Source organism: Scyliorhinus torazame, chromosome 29, assembly GCF_047496885.1.
Source record: "Scyliorhinus torazame isolate Kashiwa2021f chromosome 29, sScyTor2.1, whole genome shotgun sequence".
In the NCBI taxonomy this organism is placed as follows: domain Eukaryota; kingdom Metazoa; phylum Chordata; class Chondrichthyes; order Carcharhiniformes; family Scyliorhinidae; genus Scyliorhinus; species Scyliorhinus torazame.
This window is the reverse complement of record NC_092735.1, coordinates 12339654-12361046: the sequence shown is the minus strand read 5'-3', so window position 1 is coordinate 12361046 and position 21393 is coordinate 12339654. Positions and strand designations below refer to the sequence as shown.

Genomic DNA, 21393 nt, shown 5'->3' with positions numbered 1-21393 from the left:
AATCTATCACTTGCCCTGGTTCATTACCAAGTACTAAATCCAATATTGCCCCTCCTCTGGTCGGACAATCTACATACTGTGTTAGAAAAGCTTCCTGGACACACTGCACAAACACCACCCCATCCAAACTATTTGATCTCAAGAGTTTCCACTCAATATTTGGGAAGTTAAAGTCACCCATGACTACTACCCTGTGACTTCTGCACCTTTCCAAAATCTGTTTCCCAATCTGTTCATCCACATCTCTGCTACTATTGGGCGGCCTATAGAAAACTCCTAACAAGGTGACTGCTCCTTTCCTATTTCTGACTTCAACCCATACTACCTCAATAGGGTGATACTCCTCGAACTGCCTTTCTGCAGCTGTTATACTATCTCTAATTAACAATGTCACCCCCCCACCTCTTTTACCACCCCTAATCTTATTGAAACATCTATAACCAGGGACCTCCAACAACCATTTCTGCCCCTCTTCTATCCAAGTTTCCGTGATGGCCACCACATCGTAGTCCCAAGTACCGATCCATGCCTTAAGTTCACCCACCTTATTCCTGATACTTCTTGCGTTGAAGTATACACACTTCAACCCATCTCCGTGCCTGCAAGTACTCTCCTTTGTCAGTGTTCCCTTCCCCACTGCCTCATTACACGCTTTGGCGTCCTGAATATCGGCTACCTTAGTTGCTGGACTACAAATCCGGTTCCCATTCCCCTGCCAAATTAGTTTAAACCCTCCCGAAGAGTACTCGAAAACCTTCCTCCCAGGATATTGGTGGCCCTCTGGTTCAGATGCAACCCGTCCTGCTTGTACAGGTCCCACCTGCCCCAGAATGTGCTCCAATTATCCAAATACCTGAAGCCCTCCCTCCTACACCATTACTGCAACCACGTGTTCAGCTGCACTCTCTCCCTATTCCTAGCCTCGCTATCACGTGGCGCCGGCAACAAACCAGGTTCGATTCCCCACTGGGTCACTGTCTGTGCGGAGTCTGCACGTTCTCCCCGTGTCTGCGTGGGTTTCCTCCGGGTGCTCCGGTTTCCTCCCACAGTCCAAAGACGTGCAGGTTAGGTGGTCTGGCCATGCTAAATTGCCCTTAGTGTCCAAAAAGGTTAGGAGGGGTTATTGGGTCACGGGGATAGGGTGCGGGCTTAAAGGGCAGCACGGTAGCACAGTGGCTAGCACTGTGGCTTCACAGCGCCAGGGTCCCAGGTTCGATTCCCCGCTGGGACACTGTCTGTGCGGAGTCTGCACGTTCTCCCCGTGTCTGCGTGGGTTTCCTCCGGGTGCTCCGGTTTCCTCCCATAGTCCAAAGACGTACAGGTTAGGTGGAGTGGCCAAGCTAAATTGCCCTTAGTGTCCAAAAAGGTTAGGAGGGGTTATTGGGTTACGGGGGTAGGGTGGAAGTGAGGGATTCAGTGGGTCGGTGCAGACTCGATGGGCCGAATGGCCTCCTTCTGTGCTGTATGTTCTATGTTCTATGTTCTTGTTTATTACCTTCACACCCCTTTTCCTACCTATGTCGTTGGTACCAATGTGCACCACGACTTCTGGCTGCTCCCCCTCCCCCTTAAGGATCCTGAAGACACGATACGAGACATCCCTGACCCTGGCACCCGGGAGGCAACATACCTTCCGGGAGTCTCGCTCGTGACCACAGAATCTCCTATCTATTCCCCTAACCATTGAATCTCCTACAACTATTGCTTTTCTATTCTCCCCCCTTCCCTTCTGAGCCCCAGAGCCAGACTCAGTGCCAAGAGACCTGGCCGCTAGGGCCTTCCCCCGGTAGGTCATCCCCCCCAACAGCATCCAAAACGGTATACTTGTTTTGAAGGGGAACGGCCACGAGGGATCCCTGCACTGTCTGCCTGTTTGTTTTTTTCCCCCTTAACTGTAACCCAGCTATTCTTGTCCTGTACCTTGGGTGTGGTTACCTCCCTGTAACTCTTCTCAATCACCACCTCTGCCTCCCGGATGATCCGAAGTTCATCCATCTTCAGCTCCAGTTCCCTAACACGGTCTTTGAGGAGCTGAAGTTGGGTGCACTTCCCGCAGGTATAGTCAGCGGGGACACCGGTGGTATCCCTCACCACCCACATCCTACAGGAGGAGCATGCAACTGGCCTAGCCTCCATCCCCTCTTACCTGACAGAATATAGCTGCCCTGTGGACTAACTAGATCTCCGCCCTCCGACTCTGCTCCCAGTCAGCTACACTTTCTGTAAACTCCTGGCTCTCTTCTCACTCTTTGCGGAAATGTCGGAAACAAAATGAAAGGAGAACCTTACTCCCTCCTCACCTAACTCCCTCGGTCACCAAACTCTTACTACAGCATTCAAATGCACCAAATTCAGCACTCCCTCGGTCACCAAACTCTCACTATTGCACTCAAAGTGCACCAAATTCAGCACTCAGGGCAAACAAAGTCTGCACTGTAGGGGATTACTTTTATACTGTGAATCTAGCCTCTGAAAACTGGCCTAATCCAATTAACTAATTAACAAGCTCCAGCTGCAAGTGCCTACAAGTAGAACCTTGTTTAAAGCTGATTGAAAATTCACCTTCTTCTAAACCAAACAGCAACTTTTAAGTTAATTAACTAAATAAAAGAAAGACTAAACTTCAGATAAAAATGAAGCCTTATACTCCCTCGGTCACCAAACTATTACTGTAGCACTCAAAATGCACCAAATTCAGCACTCCGTGCAAACCAGGGTCTGTCACACACAGAGAGTGCTCTGCACAGTGTCCTGTCACAGAGAGAGTGCTCTGTACACAGGGTCCTATTACAGAGAGAGTGCTCTGTACACACTGTCCTGTTACAGAGAGTGCTCTGTCCACAGGGTCCTGTCACAGAGAGAGTGCTCAGTACACAGGGTCCTGTCACAGAGAGAGCGCTCTGTTCACAGGGTCCTGTTACAGAGAGAGTGCTCTGTTCACAGGGTCCTGTTACAGAGAGTGCTCTGTTCACAGGGCCCTGTTACAGAGAGAGAGCTCTGTACACAGGGCCCTGTTACAGAGAGTGAGTGCTCTGTACACAGGGCCCTGTTACAGAGAGAGAGTGCTCTGTACACAGTGTCCTGTCACAGAGAGAGTGCTCTGTACACAGGGACCTGTTACAGAGAGCGTGCTCTGTATACAGTGTCCTGTCACAGAGAGAGAGTGCTCTGCACAGTGTGTCCTGTCACAGAGAGAGAACTCTGTACAGAGGGCCCTGTTACAGAGAGTGCTCTGTACACAGGGCCCCGTCATAGAGAGAACGCTGTGTACACAGGGCCGTGTCACAGAGAGAGTGCTCTGTACACAGGGCCCTGTTACAGAGAGAATGCTCTGTCCACAGGGTCCAGTCACACAGAGAGTGCTCTGTCCACAGGGACCTGTCACAGAGACAATGCTCTGTACACAGGGCCCTGTTACAGAGAGAGTGCTCTGTACACAGGGCCCTGTTACAGAGAGAATGCTCGGTACGCAGGGCCCTGTTACAAAGAGAGTGCTCTGTACACAGTCTCCTGTCACAGAGAGAGTGCTCTGTACAAAGGGCCCTGTTACAGAGAGAGTGCTCTGTACACAGGGCCCTGTTACAGAGAGAATGCTCTGTACACAATGTGCTGTCACAGAGAGAATGCTCTGTACACAGTGTCCTGTCACAGAGAGAGTGCTCTGTACAAAGGGCCCTGTCACAGAGAGAATGCTCTGTACACAGTGTGCTGTCACAGAGAGAATGCTCTGTGCACACTGTCCTGTCACAGAGAGAGTGCTCTGTGCACACTGTCCTGTCACAGAGAGTGCTCTGTACACAAAGTGTCCTGTCACAGAGAGAGTGCTCTGTACAGAGTGTCCTGTCACAGACAGAGTGCTCTGTACACAGGGTCCTGTCACAGAGAGAGTGCTCTGTGCAGTGTCCTGTCACAGAGAGAGTGCTCTGTACACAGTGTCCTGTCACAGAGAGAGTGCTCTGTACACAGGGTCCTGTCACAGAGAGAGAGCTCTGTACACAGGGTCCTGTCACAGAGAGAATGCTCTGTGCAGTGTCCTGTCACAGAGAGAGTGTTCTGTGCAGTGTCCTGTCACAGAGAGTGCTCTGTACACAGTGTCCTGTCACAGAGAGAGTGCTCTGTACACAGTGTGCTGTCACAGAGAGAGTGCTCTGTACACAGTGTGCTGTCACAGAGAGAGTGCTCTGTACACAGGGTCCTGTCACAGAGAGAGTGCTCTGTACACAGTGTGCTGTCACAGAGAGAGTGCTCTGTACACAGGGTCCTGTCACAGAGAGAGAGTGCTCTGTGCACAGGGCCCTGTCACACAGAGAGTGCTCAGTACACAGGGCCCTGTTACAGAGAGAGAGTGCTCTGTACACAGGGCCCTGGTACAGAGAGAGAGTGCTCTGTACGCAGGGTCCTGTCACAGAGAGAGAACGATGTACACAGGGTCTGTCACACAGAGAGAGTGCTCAGTACACAGGGTCCTGTCACAGAGAGAATGCTCTGTACACAGTGTTGTGTCACAGAGAGAGTGCTCTGTACACAGGGCCCTGTCACAGAGAGAACGCTGTGTACACAGGGCCCTGTCACAGAGAGAACGCTGTGTACACAGGGCCGTGTCACAGAGAGAGTGCTCTGTACACAGGGCCCTGTTACAGAGGGATTGCTCTGTACACAGGGCCCTGTTACAGAGAGAGTGCTCTGTACACAGTCTCCTGTCACAGAGAGAGTGCTCTGTCCACAGGGTACTGTCACAGAGAGAGAGCTCTGTACACAGGGCCCTGTTACAGAGAGAATGCTCTGTACACAGGGTCCTGTCAGACAGAGAGTGCTCTGTACACAGGGCCCTGTTACAGAGAGAATGCTCTGTACACAGGGTCCTGTCACAGAGAGAGTGCTCTGTACACAGTCTCCTGTCACAGAGAGAGTGCTCTGTCCACAGGGTACTGTCACAGAGAGAGAGCTCTGTACACAGGGCCCTGTTACAGAGAGAATGCTCTGTACACAGGGTCCTGTCACAGAGTGAATGCTCTGTACACAGTGTCGTGTCACAGAGAGAGTGCTCTGTACACAGGGCCCTGTCACAGAGAGAACGCTGTGTACACAGGGCCGTGTCACAGAGTGCGCTCTGTACATAGGGCCCTGTCACAGAGAGAACGCTGTGTACACAGGGCCGTGTCACAGAGAGAGTGCTCTGTACCCAGGGCCCTGTTACAGAGAGAATGCTCTGTACACAGTGTCGTGTCACAGAGAGAGTGCTCTGTGCACAGGGTCCTGTCACAGAGAGAGTGCTCTGTACACAGGGCCCTGACACAGAGAGAGTGCTCTGTACACCGTGTCCTGTCACACAGAGAGTGCTCTGTCCACAGGGTCCTGTCACAGAGAGAGTGCTCTGTACACAGGGCCCTGTCACAGAGAGAGAGCTCTGTACACAGGGCCCTGTCACAGAGAGAGAGCTATGTACACAGGGCCCTGTTACAGAGAGAGTGCTCTGTACACAGTGTCCTGTCACAGAGAGAATGCTCTGTACACAGTGTCCTATCACAGAGAGAGTGCTCTGTACACAGGGCCCTGTCACAGAGAGAGTGCTCTGTACACAGGGCCCTGTCACAGAGAGAGAGCTCTGTCCACTGGGTCCTGTCACACAGAGAGTGCTCAGTCTACAGGGTCTTGTCACATAGAGAGTGCTCTGTACACAGGGCCCTGTTACAGAGAGAGTGCTCTGTACACAGGGCCCTGTTACAGAGAGAGTGCTCTGTACACAGGGCCCTGTTACAGAGAGAGTGCTCTGTACACAGGGCCCTGTTACAGAGAGAGTGCTCTGTACACAGGGCCCTGTTACAGAGAGAGTGCTCTGTACACAGGGTCCTGTCACAGAGAGAATGCTCTGTACACACTGTCCTGTTACAGAGAGAGAGCTCTGTACACAGGGTCCTGTTACAGAGAGAATGCTCTGTACACAGGGCCCTGTTACAGAGAGAGAGCTCTGCACACAAGGTCCTGTTACAGAGAGAATGCTCTGTACACAGGGCCCTGTAACAGAGAGAGTGCTCTGTACACAGTCTCCTGTCACAGAGAGAGAGCTCTGTCTACAGGGTACTGTCACAGAGAGAGAGCTCTGTACACAGGGCCCTGTTACAGAGAGAGAGCTGTGTACACAGGGTCCTATCACAGAGAGAGTGCTCTGTACACAGGGCCCTGTCACAGAGAGAGTGCTCTGTACACAGGGTCCGGTCACAGAGAGAGAACTCTGTCCACAGGGTCTGTCACACAGAGAGAGTGCTCAGTACACAGGGTCCTGTCACAGAGAGAGTGCTCTGTACACAGGGCCCTGTCACAGAGAGAGAGCTCTGTACACAGGGCCCTGTTACAGAGAGAGTGCTCTGTACACAGGGTCCCGTCAGAGAGAGAGAGCTCTCTACACAGGGCCCTGTTACAGAGAGAATGCTCTGTACACAGGGTCCGGTCAGACAGAGAGTGCTCTGTACACAGGGCCCTGTTACAGAGAGAATGCTCTGTACACAGTGTCCTGTCACAGAGAGAATGCTCTGTACACAGTGTCCTGTCACAGAGAAAATGCTCTGTACACAGTGTCCTGTCACAGAGAGAATGCTCTGTACACAGTGTCCTGTCACAGAGAGAGTGCTCAGTACACAGGGTCCTTTCACAGAGAGAGAGCTCTGTACACAGGGTCCTGTCATAGAGAGAGTGCTCTGTACACAGGGTCCTGTCACAGAGAGAGTGCTCTGTGCAGTGTCCTGTCACAGAGAGAGTGCTCTGTGCAGTGTCCTGTCACAGAGAGAGTGCTCTGTACACAGTGTCCTGTCACAGAGAGAATGCTCTGTACACAGGGTCCTGTCACAGAGAGTGTGCTCTGTACACAGGGTCCTGTCACAGAGAGAGTGCTCAGTACACAGGGTCTGTCACACAGAGAGAGTGCTCTGTACACAGGGTTCTGTTACAGAGAGAGTGCTCTGTACACAGGGTCCTGTTACAGAGAGAGTGCTCTGTACACACTGTCCTGTTGCAGTGAGAGTGCTCTGTCCACAGGGTCCTGTCACAGAGAGAGTGCTCTGTACACAGGGTCCTGTTACAGAGAGAGTGCTCTGTACACACTGTCCTGTTACAGAGAGAGTGCTCTGTCCACAGGGTCCTGTCACAGAGAGAGTGCTCTGTACACTGGGTCCTGTCACAGAGAGAGCGCTCTGTTCACAAGGTCCTGTTACAGAGAGTGCTCTGTTCACAGTGTCCTGTCACAAAGAGAGAGCTCTGTACACAGGGTCTGTCACACAGAGAGAGTGCTCAGTACACAGGGTCCTGTTACAGAGAGCGTGCTCTGTACACAGGGTCCTGTCACAGAGAGAGAACTCTGTACACAGGGTCTGTCACACAGAGAGAGTGCTCAGTACACAGTGTCCTGTCACAGAGAGCGTGCTTTGTACACAGGGTCCTGTCACAGAGAGAGTGCTCAGTACACAGGGCCCTGTTACAGAGAGAGTGCTCTGTACACCGTGTCCTGTTACAGAGAGAGTGCTCTGTACACAGGGCCCTGTTAGAGAGAGAGTGCTCTGTACACAGGGCCTTGACACAGAGAGAGTGCTCTGTGCACCGTGTCCTGTCACACAGAGAGTGCTCTGTACACAGGGCCCTGTTACAGAGAGAGTGCTCTGTACACAGGGCCCTGTTACAGAGAGAGAGTGCTCTGTACACAGGGTCCTGTCACAGAGAGAGTGCTCTGTATACAGGGCCCTGTTACAGAGAGAGTGCTCTGTACACAGGGCCCTGTCACAGAGAGAATGCTCTGTACACAGGGCCCTGTCACAGAGAGAATGCTCTGTACACAGGGTCCTGTTACAGAGAGAGTGCTCTGTACACAGGGTCCTGTTACAGAGAGAGTGCTCTGTACACAGGGTCCTGTTACAGAGAGTGCTCTGTTCACAAGAGTCCTGTTACACAGAGAGTGCTCTGTACACAGGGCCCTGTTACAGAGAGAGAGCTCTGTACACAGGGCCCTGTTACAGAGAGAGTGCTTTGTACACACTGTCCTGTTACAGAGAGAGAGCTCTGTACACAGGGCCCTGTTACAGTGAGAGAGTGCTCTGTACACAGGGCCCTGTTACAGAGAGAGAGTGCTCTGTACACAGGGCCCTGTTACAGAGAGAGAGTGCTCTGTACACACTGTCCTGTTACAGAGAGAGAGCTCTGTACACAGGGCCCTGTTACAGAGAGAGTGCTCTGTACACAGGGCCCTGTTACAGAGAGAGAGTGCTCTGTACACAGGGCCCTGTTACAGAGAGAGAGTGCTCTGTACACAGTGTCCTGTCACAAAGAGAGAGCTCTGTACACAGGGTCTGTCACACAGAGAGAGTGCTCAGTACACAGGGTCCTGTCACAGAGAGCGTGCTCTGTACACAGGGTCCTGTCACAGAGAGAGTGCTCAGTACACAGGGTCCTGTCACAGAGAGCGTGCTTTGTACACAGGAACCTGTCACAGAGAGAGTGCTCTGTACACAGGGCCCTGACACAGAGAGAGTGCTCTGTGCACCGTGTCCTGTCACACAGAGAGTGCTCTGTACACAGGGTCCTGTCACAGAGAGAGTGCTCTGTACACAGGGTCTGTCACAGAGAGAGTGCTCTGTACACAGGGTCCTGTCACAGAGAGAATGCTCTGTACACAGTGTGCTGTCACAGAGAGGGTGCTCTGTACACAGGGTCTGTCACAGAGTGCTCTGTACACAGGGTCTGTCACAGAGAGAGTGCTCTGTACACAGGGTCCTGTCACAGAGAGAGTGCTCTCTACACAGGGTCCTGTCACAGAGAGAGTGCTCTGTACACAGGGTCCTGTCACAGAGAGAGTGCTCTGTACACAGGGTCCTGTCACAGAGAGTGCTCTGTACACAGTGTCCTGTCACAGAGAGAGTGCTCTGTACACAGGGTCCTGTCACAGAGAGAGCTCTGTACACAGGGTCCTGTCACAGAGAGAGTGCTCTGTACACAGGGCCCTGTGACAGAGAGAGTGATCTGTTCACCGGCTCCTGGCAGAGAGACATAGCAAACTGTGGTCTATAACTATGCTTCGGGGAACACGGTGGCGCTATGGTTAGCACTGCTGCCTCACGGCGCTGAGGACCCGGGTTCCATCCCGGCCCCTGGTCACTGTCCGTGTGGAGTTTGCACATTCTCCCTGTGTGCATCGGTCTGACCCCCACAATCCTAAAGATGTGCACGCTCGGTTGGTAGGCCACACTAAATTGCCCCTTGATTGGGTACTCTATAGTTAGAAAATAAATAAACAAATAACACTTTGCCCCAGCTGTGTGCTGGTGAACTGCACAACCAGCCTCACCCTGATGGAAACCCCTTATGATGCAGAGATATCAAATGGTCCTGGGGGTGGTACTGCTGAGGGTCTGCGTACCCGAGCTGCTGTTAACGGCCTTTAACATGTGATTGATTCCAACCAGTAGGCAGACAGAACCGGGCCCTCCATCCACGTAGCCGATCCCGCACTGGATGAACTTCAGTCGCTCCGGGGCTGGGGATGTCCACAGAACGCTGCCGTCAACCCCAGATAACACTGCCACCGAGACGTGAAGTTTCAGTGTCGCTGCAAGAAGAGCAAAGGGAAGTCAATGAATCCAACGTTCTACCATATCGTCAGCTCCCCCCCCCCCCCCCCCCCCCCCCCCCCCCCGTCATTTACATGGTCTACCGTTCAGCCAGCTTCCCAACATCTCTGGCCCACCCTCACTGCTGGTCCCTCTCCTCCGAATTGCCATTGATCAGGTGTCAGCCTGCATAACAAGCTCTCACAGGTTGTTGTTCCTCAGGAGGGGGGCACAGGTTTGATTCCCAGCTTGGGTCACTGTCTATACGTTGTCTGCACGTTCTCACTGTGTCTCTGTGGGTTTCCTCCGGATGCTCCGGTTTCCTCCCACAAGTCCCGAAAGACGTGCTGTTAGGTGGATTGGACATTCTGAATTCTCCCTCAGTATACCCGAACAGGCGCCGGCCGGAGTGTGGCGACTAGGGGATGTTCACAGTAACATCATTGCAGTGTTAATGTAAGCCTACTTGTGACAATAAAGATTATTATTATCCAGCGGGAGCCATCATGAGTGGGAAACCTGGATGCTTGGCTACTCTCCGCCCTGAGATGCGCGTCAGGTGTCTCCACCGCACAGACAGATCCCTGCTCAGCTCCTATTACCAGACAGGTGTCAGTCTCTGTCAAAGCTCCTCTGGAAGCTGATTTCAATTAGTGGAGGGCTCACTGACAACTTTGCAAGGGCAATTAGGGACGGACAATAAAAGCTGGTCCGGACACAATACTCACATCCCAAAAATGAATAAGAATTTTAAAAACATTCTTCCTAACATTTAACTCTTTTCATGTAAAGAAGGTTCCTTCGGTATATTTCAATGTGTATATTTTGCTAATTTGTCCCGCTTCATGTGTCACGAGGGGCCTTCCACTGCTTTTGACCGCAGTATTCAAGCTCATTTAACCTTTTGGCTCAACTCAGTCCTTCACACAGTCATGTCGCCTTATTGTTGTCTTACTAATCCCAGTTCGGTCTTCAACTTAAAGATGTGATTTGACTGGTCAATTGGTCATAAGACCATAAGGCGTAGGAGCAGAAATAGGCCAAGGCCCATCGAATCCTCTCCGCCATTTAATGAGATCATGGCTGATCTGATATAGTCCTTAACTCCACTTTCCCACCTTATCCCCTTGATTCCCTTACTGATTAAAACATTGTCTATCTCAGCCTTGAACATTCGACCCAGCCTCTACAGCTCTCTGCGGTAAAGAATTCCAGATTCACTTCCCTCCGAGAGAAGAAATTCCTCTTCATCCCGGTCTTCAATGGACGACCCCCTTACTCTGAGATTCTGCCCTCTGGTCCTAGACTCCCCACAAGAGGAAACAACCTCTCAGAATCGACCCTGTCAAACCCCCTGAGAATCCGATATGTCTCAATAAGGCTGCCTCTCATCCTTCTAAACTTCAATGAGCACAGGCCCAACCCACTCAACCTCTTCTCATAAGAAAATCCCAATACCCAGGATCAACTTTGTGAATCTTCTCTGGACTTCCTCCCCTTAGATAAGGGGACCAATCTGTTCACAGTATTCCAGGTGTGGTCTAACTGATGCCTTGTATAGTTTTAGCAGAACGTCCCTATTTTTGTATTCCATTCCCTTGGAAATAAAAGCCAAGTTCCATTTGTGTCACGGTCATTAAACCAATCCCAGTAACATGTGCCTTTGCAACAACAACTTGTATTTATCTAATGCCTTTAGTGGAGCTAAATGCCCAAGGTACTTCACAAGAACATCATCAGTACAACCACCGCAGAGGGAGATAACAGGATAGATGATGAAAAGCTTTGTCAAAGAGATGGGCTTTAAGGGGACGAGAGGGGTAGAGAGACAAGTGTTTTTAGGTTTGAGGGAGGGAGTTCCAAAGCATAGGGGCCTAGACTGCTGGAGGAACATCCATCAATGAGAGCAATTAAAATTGGGGATGTGCATGAGGGCAGAACTGGAAGAGCGCAGACACCCTGAGGTCTTGTAGGGCTGCTGGAAACTACAGAAAAGGGAACACCGGGGCGAGATTTGTAAACCGAGGTGACAATTTTAAAATTGAGTGTCACAACCCCCAAGAACCATGGGGAAAACCATTGTTGATCTCCCCATGGGACTCGTAGATGACGGGGTTCCCAGGTAGGGGGCGGACTCCACCCGGGCTGGAGCTCGTTAAAAGCCAGCCCAAGAAGGGGACGCAATTGTTGGTTGTTCCAACAAGGACTGGATTGGGAGAGAGGTACTGCCATGGGCAGAGATTGTACATAGTTTAGTAAATCCTTCTTCCACTACTGCTGGCTTCCTCAAGTTATTAAAGAGGCATCGTCCGACAAGAGCCAAAGTAAGCCTGGGGGTGATGGATGAATCAGACTTGGTGCGAGTTGGGACATGGGGACTTGGGTTTTGAGTGAATGCAGGTTTAAGTCGGTTGGAAGATGGGAAGCCGGCCAGGAGACCACTGGAGCAGCCAAGTCTCGAGGCAATAAATGCACGGATGAGGGTTTGAGGAGAGGCTGAGCTGAGGCTAGGGTGCAGTTGGGCAATGTTACAGAAGTAGAAGTAGGTGATCTTATGGGTCAAGCAGAACAGCAATGGAGCAAATGGTCCAGCTCAGCTTCACGCTGTTGCTTGCCAATGATGGAAATGATGGCTGGGGAACAAGAGATTGTTGCACGGACCTAAGACAATGGTTCGGTCTTCGCAGTATTTAGTTGGAGTTGTATTGCCTTTCTGAGCAAACTAGTGGGAGATCACTGGGAGACACACCGGGAGGGAATGGAGTCTTTGAGATATTGGAAGGCACACCTGGGAAATTCCTTAGAGAAAGCTGAAACCAGAGTATTCACATCTGTAACCCAGCAAGAACGAGCCCTCAGAAAAGGAATGGATTAAAATGTAGGATTGTGTTGGCTTTGGGCCCCGGCCTGGTACGGTGTTATCTGCTTTACGAGGTTATTATGTCCAGTGCATGTTATAAATGGTGACGTAATTTGAATTGATGGAGTGAAGGTGAATGTTCCGGAATGTCCGGATGCTGCCAGGCCTGCAGCAAATGCTCCATCCGTCCCTACATTACCTTGTAGTCGGAGGCCGCCTCTCTGGTCCCGTGTTTTCCCAGTGGAACTGAACGAAACAATCACATCAGAAACTTGATCATCATTGACATCCCAAAGGGTTATCACAGGAGGGAAACCTGTGGGAAAGAAAGAAGCCCGGGATGAATAGGAAGGATTGTTGGAGAGACACAGTAACACAGGAAAGAGCCCAGAATGAGCAACGGCCTCTTAGCCCACGGGGCTGATTCATTTAAAGATGGTTAAATCTTTTGGGCTTTTCCGTCAGTTTATACAAATCCCTTGTTCTTACGTAACGGTGACCACCTCTCAGTCACCTGCTGCAGATACAGTCTCCTCTGGATGAGAGATAGGGAGATCTGTCCTTTACAATTCAAAAGATTTGAGGGATGATATTGGTGTGGTTCAAAATTTGAGCAGGCAGCAGGCAGGACTCTCTCCCTGGTGTCTCCCAAGTTTCTCAGTGATTCTGCTGGCTCCATTGGAACAGTTAAGTAGGCCACAGCCCCTGGATCCTAGTCCACCATTTCATGAGATCATGGCTAATTTGCGGCCCAAACTCCATCTGCTTGCCTTGGTCCCAATATCCCTTTCATCTCTGATGTTTCTCCCAAGTCTCGCCCTCCCTCGTGTTTCCCCCAGTCTCTCATGAACTCCACCCTCCCAATGACACCAGCAGAAGGCCAAATCTATTTTCCAGCAGCAATTCAGAACCAAAATATCAAGACAACCAGGGACGTGTAATATTTATAACGGGGAATTTATAATGGGGAACAAAGAAATGACAGTCCAATTGAATACACACTTTGGTTCTGCCTTCTCAGAGGGCACAAATAACATACCAGAAATGTTGGGGAACACAGGGTTTAGTAAGAGGGAGGAACTGAAGGAAATCAGTATTAGTAGGGAAATGGTTTTGGGGAAATTGATGGGATTGAAGGCTGATAAATCTCCAGGCCTGATAATCTACATTCCAGAGTATTTAAGGAAGAGGCTCTAGAAATAGTGGATGCATTGGTGGTCATCTTCTAAGAATCTATAGACTCTGGAACAGTTGCCGGAGATTGGAGGGTAGCTAATGTAACTCCACTTATTAAAAAGGGAAGAAGAGAGAAAACAGGCCTGACGTCAGTCGTGGGGAAAGATTTAATAGCAGAGCACTTGGAAAGCAGTGGCAGGATCGGCATGGATTTACAAAAGGGAAATCAGGCTTGACAAATCTACTGGAATTCTTGGGGGATGCAACTAGTCGAGTTAACGAGGGGGGGCAGTGGATGTCATATTTAAATTGTTTCAGGGCCTCGACCCTCTCTGTAACCTTCCCCAGCCCTACAACCCTGCAAGATATCTGTGCCCCTCCAATTATGCTTCTCCGATTGCTTCTGCTCCAACATGAGTGGCCATGCTCTCAGCTGCCGAGGTCTTAAGATTTAGAATTCCCTCCTTAAACCTGGTTGCCTTCCTCGATTCTTCTTCTTTCAGATGCTCCTTAAAACTTACCCCTTTCTTGTCTTGATAAATATTGTGACTCGATATCAATTTTTGTATGATTGGCTGCCTGTGAAACATCTTGGCGTGAAAGATGCTATGTAAATGTACATTGTCATTGAATAAGCAAGGTGCTGTTGTTAGAGTTCTTCCTTTTGATTTCCCTTTGTTCCCATTTATTTTTGGTCCCTGGACCCAGAATCGGAATGTGCCTAAAAGCAGTGGACTGAAAGCTGAGTCTGCCTGCTAGTCAGGACAGTGTGCTCCAGCTTTTGTATTTTGGAGAGGAGAAAACAGCCCCGTCACCACCGGGTGAATTTTAGGAACCAGCTTTGAGTGCAACATGGTGGAACAGTGGTTAGCACTGCTGCCTCACGGCGCTGAGGACCCGGGTTTGATCCCGGCCCCGGGTCACTGTCTTTGCGGAGTTTGCACAGTCTCAGTGTCTACGTGGGTCTCACCTCCACAACCCAAAGATTGCAGGATAGGTGGATTGGCCACGTAGAATTTCCCCTTAATTGGGAAAAAAAAATGAATTGGGTACTTTAAATATATTTTTAAAAGTCCAAAAAAAAGGGAACCAACTTTGGAGGAAGTCAATTCGATTGGACGGCTGGCAACCTGTGGATTAGCCAGGGACAGAGATCCCCCTGACAACAGTCAGTGATTGGTTCCTGCGTGATGCTTCTTAGAGAGCCGGGAAGAAGTGTTTAGACCTTGACAGGAGAAGGAACTCTCTCTCACTCTCCCGCTGCTGAAGTAAAGGATTGCTTTATTGTTCTAAAACCAGAGTGCCATCTTAAGTATGTATTTGAAATTATCTTGAATCTACAGAGAAAGTAGAAAGCCTTGCCAGAGAAAACTTTTTCAAGCCTAGAAGGAAGAAGTATCAAAACGAAAGCTTGAGCTCCTGAAAGATACTAACTGGAAACCATCCTAGTGCATCGGAGAACCTTTATCCTTTTTATTTTATCAGCATTTTCTTCCCTCTCCACCACTCTTTCATTTGTGTTGTCTGTGTGTCTGTGGAGTGGGATGGGGAGAGGGGGGGGGGGAAAGAGTTGGAAGGGGGAGGTTGGGAAAGGGGTATTAGGTAGTCATCTACATTTTTGTCAGCTTAATTATATTACTGTTAAATAATAAAAGGTTATTAGTGTTAAAATTACAAACCTGGTGGCTGCAGTTTATTGGGCTCAGCCAAGGTCCTCGGTTTTTTAAAAATAAAATCTAATTGCACTTGTGTTGTGACTCCGGGTCAAGTGAGGCTGAAAGTGGCCACGCACTGGCCCAGGGGGCCGTGACAATGCACATTGTATTTTTTTTTTGTAGCCATTGAGGTGTTGGTTAAAAGGTCTGTCATCCAACGGAATCCAGGACTTTCCATTTCTACACCTGTTTATTTCTAACTTTGATACATCTGATGTGCTGCTCCTCGCTTGAGTGACGCGGCCTTAACGAGCGAGTGTGAGAGGTTGGGTGTGACAAAAGAGTTTGACCGTCTGACTTGCAGGGAGGGTGCACTGCAAAATATATCTCGCAAATCATTAATTTTCTATCTCGACTGCACAGTCTCATCAGGACACATTGAGTGCTGGGCAGTTCATCTTCGGGAGGACTGATAAATTGCAGGGCCTTCTACTCCCAACCCATCTTCCTGATATCCTCTCATCGGATGACAGGGTGTCATTGGCAGATGTGGCAGAGGGGGTGGTATCCCATTAAAACACTGGCTCCATGACAGTGGGAGGAGAAGGGAGGAAAAATTAATAGAAGTAGAAAGAAGTGCTATTTGTTCACAATTTCGGTGCATTTTCCATTCTCTCTGGTGAATCTCTCTGGCCATATGCTATCCCCACTTTACAAGATTGTGGTCTGACCTCAGACAGTGTAGATTTACAAAGGTGATGAAGAGCAGGGTGGCACGGTGGCGGTGGTTAGCACTGCTGCCTCACGGTGCCGAGGACCCGGGTTTGATACCCGGCCTCGGGTCCCTGCCCGTGTGGAGTTTGCACATTCTCCCGTGTCTGCGTGAGTCTCACCCCCACAACCCAAAGATGTGCAGGGTAGGGGGATTGGTCATGCTGAATTGCCCCTTAATTGGGAAAAAAAGAATAGGATACACTAAATTTAAATAAATGTTGTTGAAGAGCAGCTGGAGATGCTCAGCTTCCTTTGTGTGTGGACATGCCTGATCTCCGCTCAGCACCTCCTAAATATGGCAGGGCAAAGGTCAGCAGTGCACACTCGGCGGGATCGTCAGCAGTGCACTGGGACTGCGAGGCGGCGTTCTCCCCCCATCCCACTCTAATAAACAAAGTACGGCTACTATCGCGTTTCCGCCCTCCCAGCACCGCTCACCAGCGGTTTGGCCTAGGCTTCGATTCCATGAGGTCATCAGCGGCTGGCTCCGTGGGCACTGGGTGAAGAACGCACAGATAAGGACGAGGACCATGGAGAAAGCAAGGCTGAGGAGGAAGGCAGCCGTCCGCAGGCAAGGGACGAGAGACCTTCTGGTTTTAATGGTGAACTCATCCGACACCTCGGTTGCACGGACCTCCGCGGAGCTGGTTTCATCCAGCCGCCATTGCTTCACCTTCAGAGCGCGCATTTCGACTGCGGTGTCCACGTCTCCGTCAAACGTGACCTCAATGCTAGCCTCGGTCTGGAGGTTTCCATTCTTCTGGTAGCGGAGATTGCCATCGTCCTCGCTGTCATCACTGTCAGCCTGCCGGAGTGGGTCGTACTCTCCCAGATCGTGAATCTTTTTCCCTGGAAAATGAAGGGTTGTGGAAAATAATGCTCACCAACACTCCGCTCACCTGTAAAAACTTTACAATTTTAACAATTTATATAAATGATTTGGATGAAGGGACTGAAGATATTGTTGTTAAATTTGCTGACGACGCAAAGATAAGTAGGAAAGTTAATTATGAAGAGGACGTAAGAAAGGGTCATAGATAATAACAATCTTTATTATTGTCACAAGTAGGCTTACATTGACACTGCAATAAGATCATAAAACCATAAGACATTAGCAGAATTAGGCCACTCGGCCCATCGAATCTGCTCCGCCATTCAATCATGGCTGATATTTTTCTCATCTCCATTCTCCTGCCTTCTCCCCATAACCCCTGATCCCCTTATTGATCAAGAACCTATCTATCTCGATTTGGCCTCCACAGCCTTCTGCGGCAAAGAGTTCCACAGATTCACCACCCTCAGGCTGAAGAAATTCCTCCTCATCTGAGTTTTAAAGGATCGTCCCTTTAGTCTGAGATGGTGTCCTCTGCTTCAAGTTTTTCCTACAAGTGGAAACATCTTCTCCACGTCCACTCTATCCAGGCCTCGCAGTGTCCTGTAAGTTTCTGTAAGATCCCCCCTCATCCTTCTAAACTCCAACAAGTACAGACCCAGAGTCCTCAACCGTTCCTCATACGATAAGGCAGATCGGTAGCATTGTGGAAAGCACAATTGGCTCCAGGGTCCCAGGTTCGATTCCGGCTTGGGTCACTGTCTGTGCGGAGTCTGCACATTCTCCCCGTGTGTGCGTGGGTTTCCTCCGGGTGCTCCGGTTTCCTCCCACAGTCCAAAGATGTGCAGGTTAGGTGGATTGGCCATGCTAAATTGTCCTTAGTGTCTAAAATTGCCCTTAGTGTTGGGAGGGGTTACTGGGGATAGGGTGGAGGTGTGGACCTTGGGTAGGGTGCTCTTTCCAAGAGCCGGTGCAGACTCGATGGGCCGAATGGCCTTCTTCTGCACTGTAAATTTTATTAAATTCTATGATAAGCTCTTCATTCCTGGGATCATTCTTGTGAACCTCCTCTGGACCATTTCCAAGGCCAGCACAGGGTCCAGAGGAGGTTCACAAGAATGATCCCAGGAATGAAGTTTCTGTGAAAATCCCCTAGTCGCCACACTCTGGCGCCTGTTCGGGTACATGGAGGGAGAATTCAGAATGTTGAATTCACTAATAAGCACCTCTTTCGGGACTTGCGGGAGGAAACCGGAGCACCCGGAGGAAACCCATGCAGACACGGGGAGAACGTGCAGACTCCACACAGACAGTGACCCAAGCCGGAATCGAACCTGGGACCCTGGCTAGGTTAAGTGAGTGGGAAAAAATATGATGTGGGAAAATGTGAAATTTTCCCTTTTGGCTGGAAGAAATTTTACGAAGCTTTTTATCTAAATGGTGAGAGGTTGCAGAGCTCGGAGGTGTAGAGGTGTTTAGCACAGGGCTAAATCGCTGGCTTTGAAATCAGGCCAAGGCAGGCCAGCAGCACGATTCAATTCCCGTAAACAGCCTCCCCGAACAGGCGCCGGAATGTGGCAACGAGGGGCTTTTCACAGTAACTTCATTTGAAGCCTACTTGTGACAATAAGCAATTTTCATTCATCTGGGTGTCCTAGCGCATGAATCACAAAAGGCTAGTAACCATGTACAGCCATTAATTTAGAAAGCTAATGGAATGCTGTCGTTAATTGTGAGGGGAATTGATTACAAAAGTAGGGAAGTTATGTTTCAGCTTCACAGGGCATTGGTGAGGCTACTTCAGGAGTACTGTGTACAGTATTGGTCTCCTTATTTAAGAAAAGATGTAAATGCGTTGAAAGAAGTTCAGGGAGGGTTTACCAGACCAATACCAGGTTGGGCTGGTTGTTTTATGAGGGAAGGTGAGAGAGGTTAGGCTTGCTGCAAATGGGAGTTTAGAAGATGACTTAATCGAAACTGAGGGGTGTTGACAGGATGGATGTGGAGAGGTTATTTCCTCTTGTCTGAGAATCCGGGTCACTGTTTAAAAATATGGGGTCGCCCACTTAAGACAGGGGGAAAAGGCAGTGGAAGCAGAATCTCTGAATAATTTTAAGGCTGAGTTAGTTAGATTCTTGATTAACAAAGGGGTGCAAGGTTATCAGAGTGGGCGGGAATGTGGGGTTGAGGTTCCAATCAGATCAGCCGTGGTGTTATTGAAGGCAGAGTAGGCCTGAGGGGCTGAGTGGCCTCCTCCTGCTCCTACCTTATTAGAACACGACTTTTGATTATTTCAGTCCCCCCCCCCACCCCCCTCACAAGTTAGAGCATGTGACTTTCTCCCAGGGATCTTCCAAAGTCCACTGCATGCAGTTGGAGAACTCTTGTGGTGCAGTGGGTCACTGCAGGAAGAGGCGGTCCAGCCCCTTGAGTCTGCTCGGCCCTTTTGAAATGAAATGAAAATCGCTTATTGTCACAAGTAGGCTTCAATTAAGTTATTAAACCTGGTTAGTCCCATTCCCCAACTCTTTCCTCACACCGTTGGAGCTTTCTCTCTTCCGAGTATTTATCTTATTCCCTTTTGAACAAGAGTTAGAATTTCATAGAACTTACAGCGCAGAAGGAGGCCATTCAGCCCATCGAGTCTGCACCGGCTCTTGGAAAGAGCACCCTACCCAAGATCCACACCTCCACCCAACACTAAGGGCAATTTTGGACACTAAGGGCAATTTTGGACACTAAGGGCAATTTATCATGGCCAATCCACCTAACCTGCACATCTTTGGACTGTGGGAGGAAACCGGAGCACCCGGAGGAAACCCACGCAGACTCGGGGAGGATGTGCAGACTCCTCACAGACAGTTGTCACAGAGTCATTGAGGTCTTCAGCACAGGAGAGGCTCTTCGGCCCATCGCATCTGCACCAGTCAAAAACAACCACCTAACTATTCTAATCCCATCTTCCAGCACTTGGTCCATATGTCTTGGCATCACAAGTGCACATCTAAATACTTCATAAATGTTATGTGGGTCTCTGCCTCCACCACCCTTTCAGGCAGCGAGTTCCAGACTCCCACCCCCCTCTGGGTGAAAAGGTTTTTCCTCACATCCCCTCTAAACCTCCTGCCCCTTACCGTAAATCTATGCCCACAATCATTGACCCCTCCACAAGGGGAAAAGTTTCTTCCTGTCCACTCTATCTATGCCCCTCATAATCTTATCCATCTCAATCATGTCCCACCTCAGTCTCCTCTGCTCCAACGTAAACAACTCCAGTTTATCCGATCTTCATAGTTAAAACTCTCCTGTACGGGCAACATCCTGGTAAATCTCCTCTGCACCCTGTCCAGTGCTATCACATCCCTCCTATAATGTGGACTCCAGAACTGCACACAATACTCTAGCTGCGTGGAGGACAAATGTGGGAGGTGTAGCGGGAGCCCGGCAAACCACGCACATATGTTTTGGGCGTGCCCGGCACTGGAAGGGTATTGGAAGGGAGTGACGGGAGTGATTTTGCGGGTGATGAAGGCCCAGGTCAAACCAGGCTGGGGGTTAGCTCTATTTGGAGTTGCGGAAGAGCCGGGAGTGCAGGAGGCGAAAGAGGCCGACGTTGTGGCCTTTGCGTCCCTCGTAGCCCGGCGCAGGATCCTACTCATGTGGAAGGAGGCGAAACCCCCCGGACTGGAGGCCTGGGTAAATGATATGGCGGGGTTCATTAAACTGGAGCAGATAAAGTTTGCCCTGAGAGGATTGGCTCAAGGGTTCACCAGGCGGTGGCAGCCATTTCTCAACTACCTAGGGGAATGTTAGAGGGAAGACAGATGACCAGCAGCAGCAACCCAGGGGGAGGGGGGGGGGGGGGTTAGTTTAGTTTAGGTCAAAGATAAAGGGGTTTTGTTACTTGTGTATTGTTAAAAATTTCTGTATTGTTATTGTTGCGTTTGCTTGGTAAGAGGGAAAAATTGTTGTTTGGGAAAAAAATTTCAATAAAACATATTTTTTTAAAAAAATACTCTAGCTGCGACCTAACCAATGTTTTATACAGTTCCAGCATAACCTCCCTGCTCTTAAAACTCTGTGCCTCGGCTAATAGAGGCAAATATACCATATGACTCCCTAATCACTGTATCCACCTCCCCTGCTACCTTAAGGGGCCGGTGTACATGCACACCAAGATCCCTCTGATCCTCGGTGCTTCCCAGGGTCATGCCGTTTATCATGTATTCCCTTGTTTGTCCTGCCCATGTGCATTACCTCACATTTATCTGGATTGAATTCCATTTGCCACTGATCAGCTCATCTGACCAGCCCGTCTATATCCTCCTGTAATCGAAGGCTATCCTCCTATTTACCAACCAACCAATTTTCATATCATCCACAAACTTACTGACCAACCCTCCGACATTCATATTTAAATCATTTCTATAAACCACAAACAGCAAGGGCCCCAACGCTGATCCGAGCGAGACCCCACTGGACACATGTTTCCCGTTAGAAAAACAC

At 49.8% G+C, this 21393-nt stretch overlaps 1 protein-coding gene across 2 annotated transcripts in view; it reads right to left on the bottom strand.

The window, feature by feature from the left end:
• Nucleotides 1-21393, bottom strand: part of LOC140403869 (protein FAM234B-like) — a 177079-nt gene that overhangs the window by 145779 nt on the left and 9907 nt on the right. For both annotated transcript variants that reach the window (XM_072492079.1, XM_072492081.1), the window contains exons 2-4: nt 16494-16904; nt 12650-12766; nt 9401-9589 (exon numbers count right to left, since the gene is read on the bottom strand). In XM_072492079.1, coding sequence (XP_072348180.1) covers nt 9401-9589; nt 12650-12766; nt 16494-16904 — 717 coding nt within the window. The remainder of the gene's footprint in view (nt 1-9400; nt 9590-12649; nt 12767-16493; nt 16905-21393) is intronic.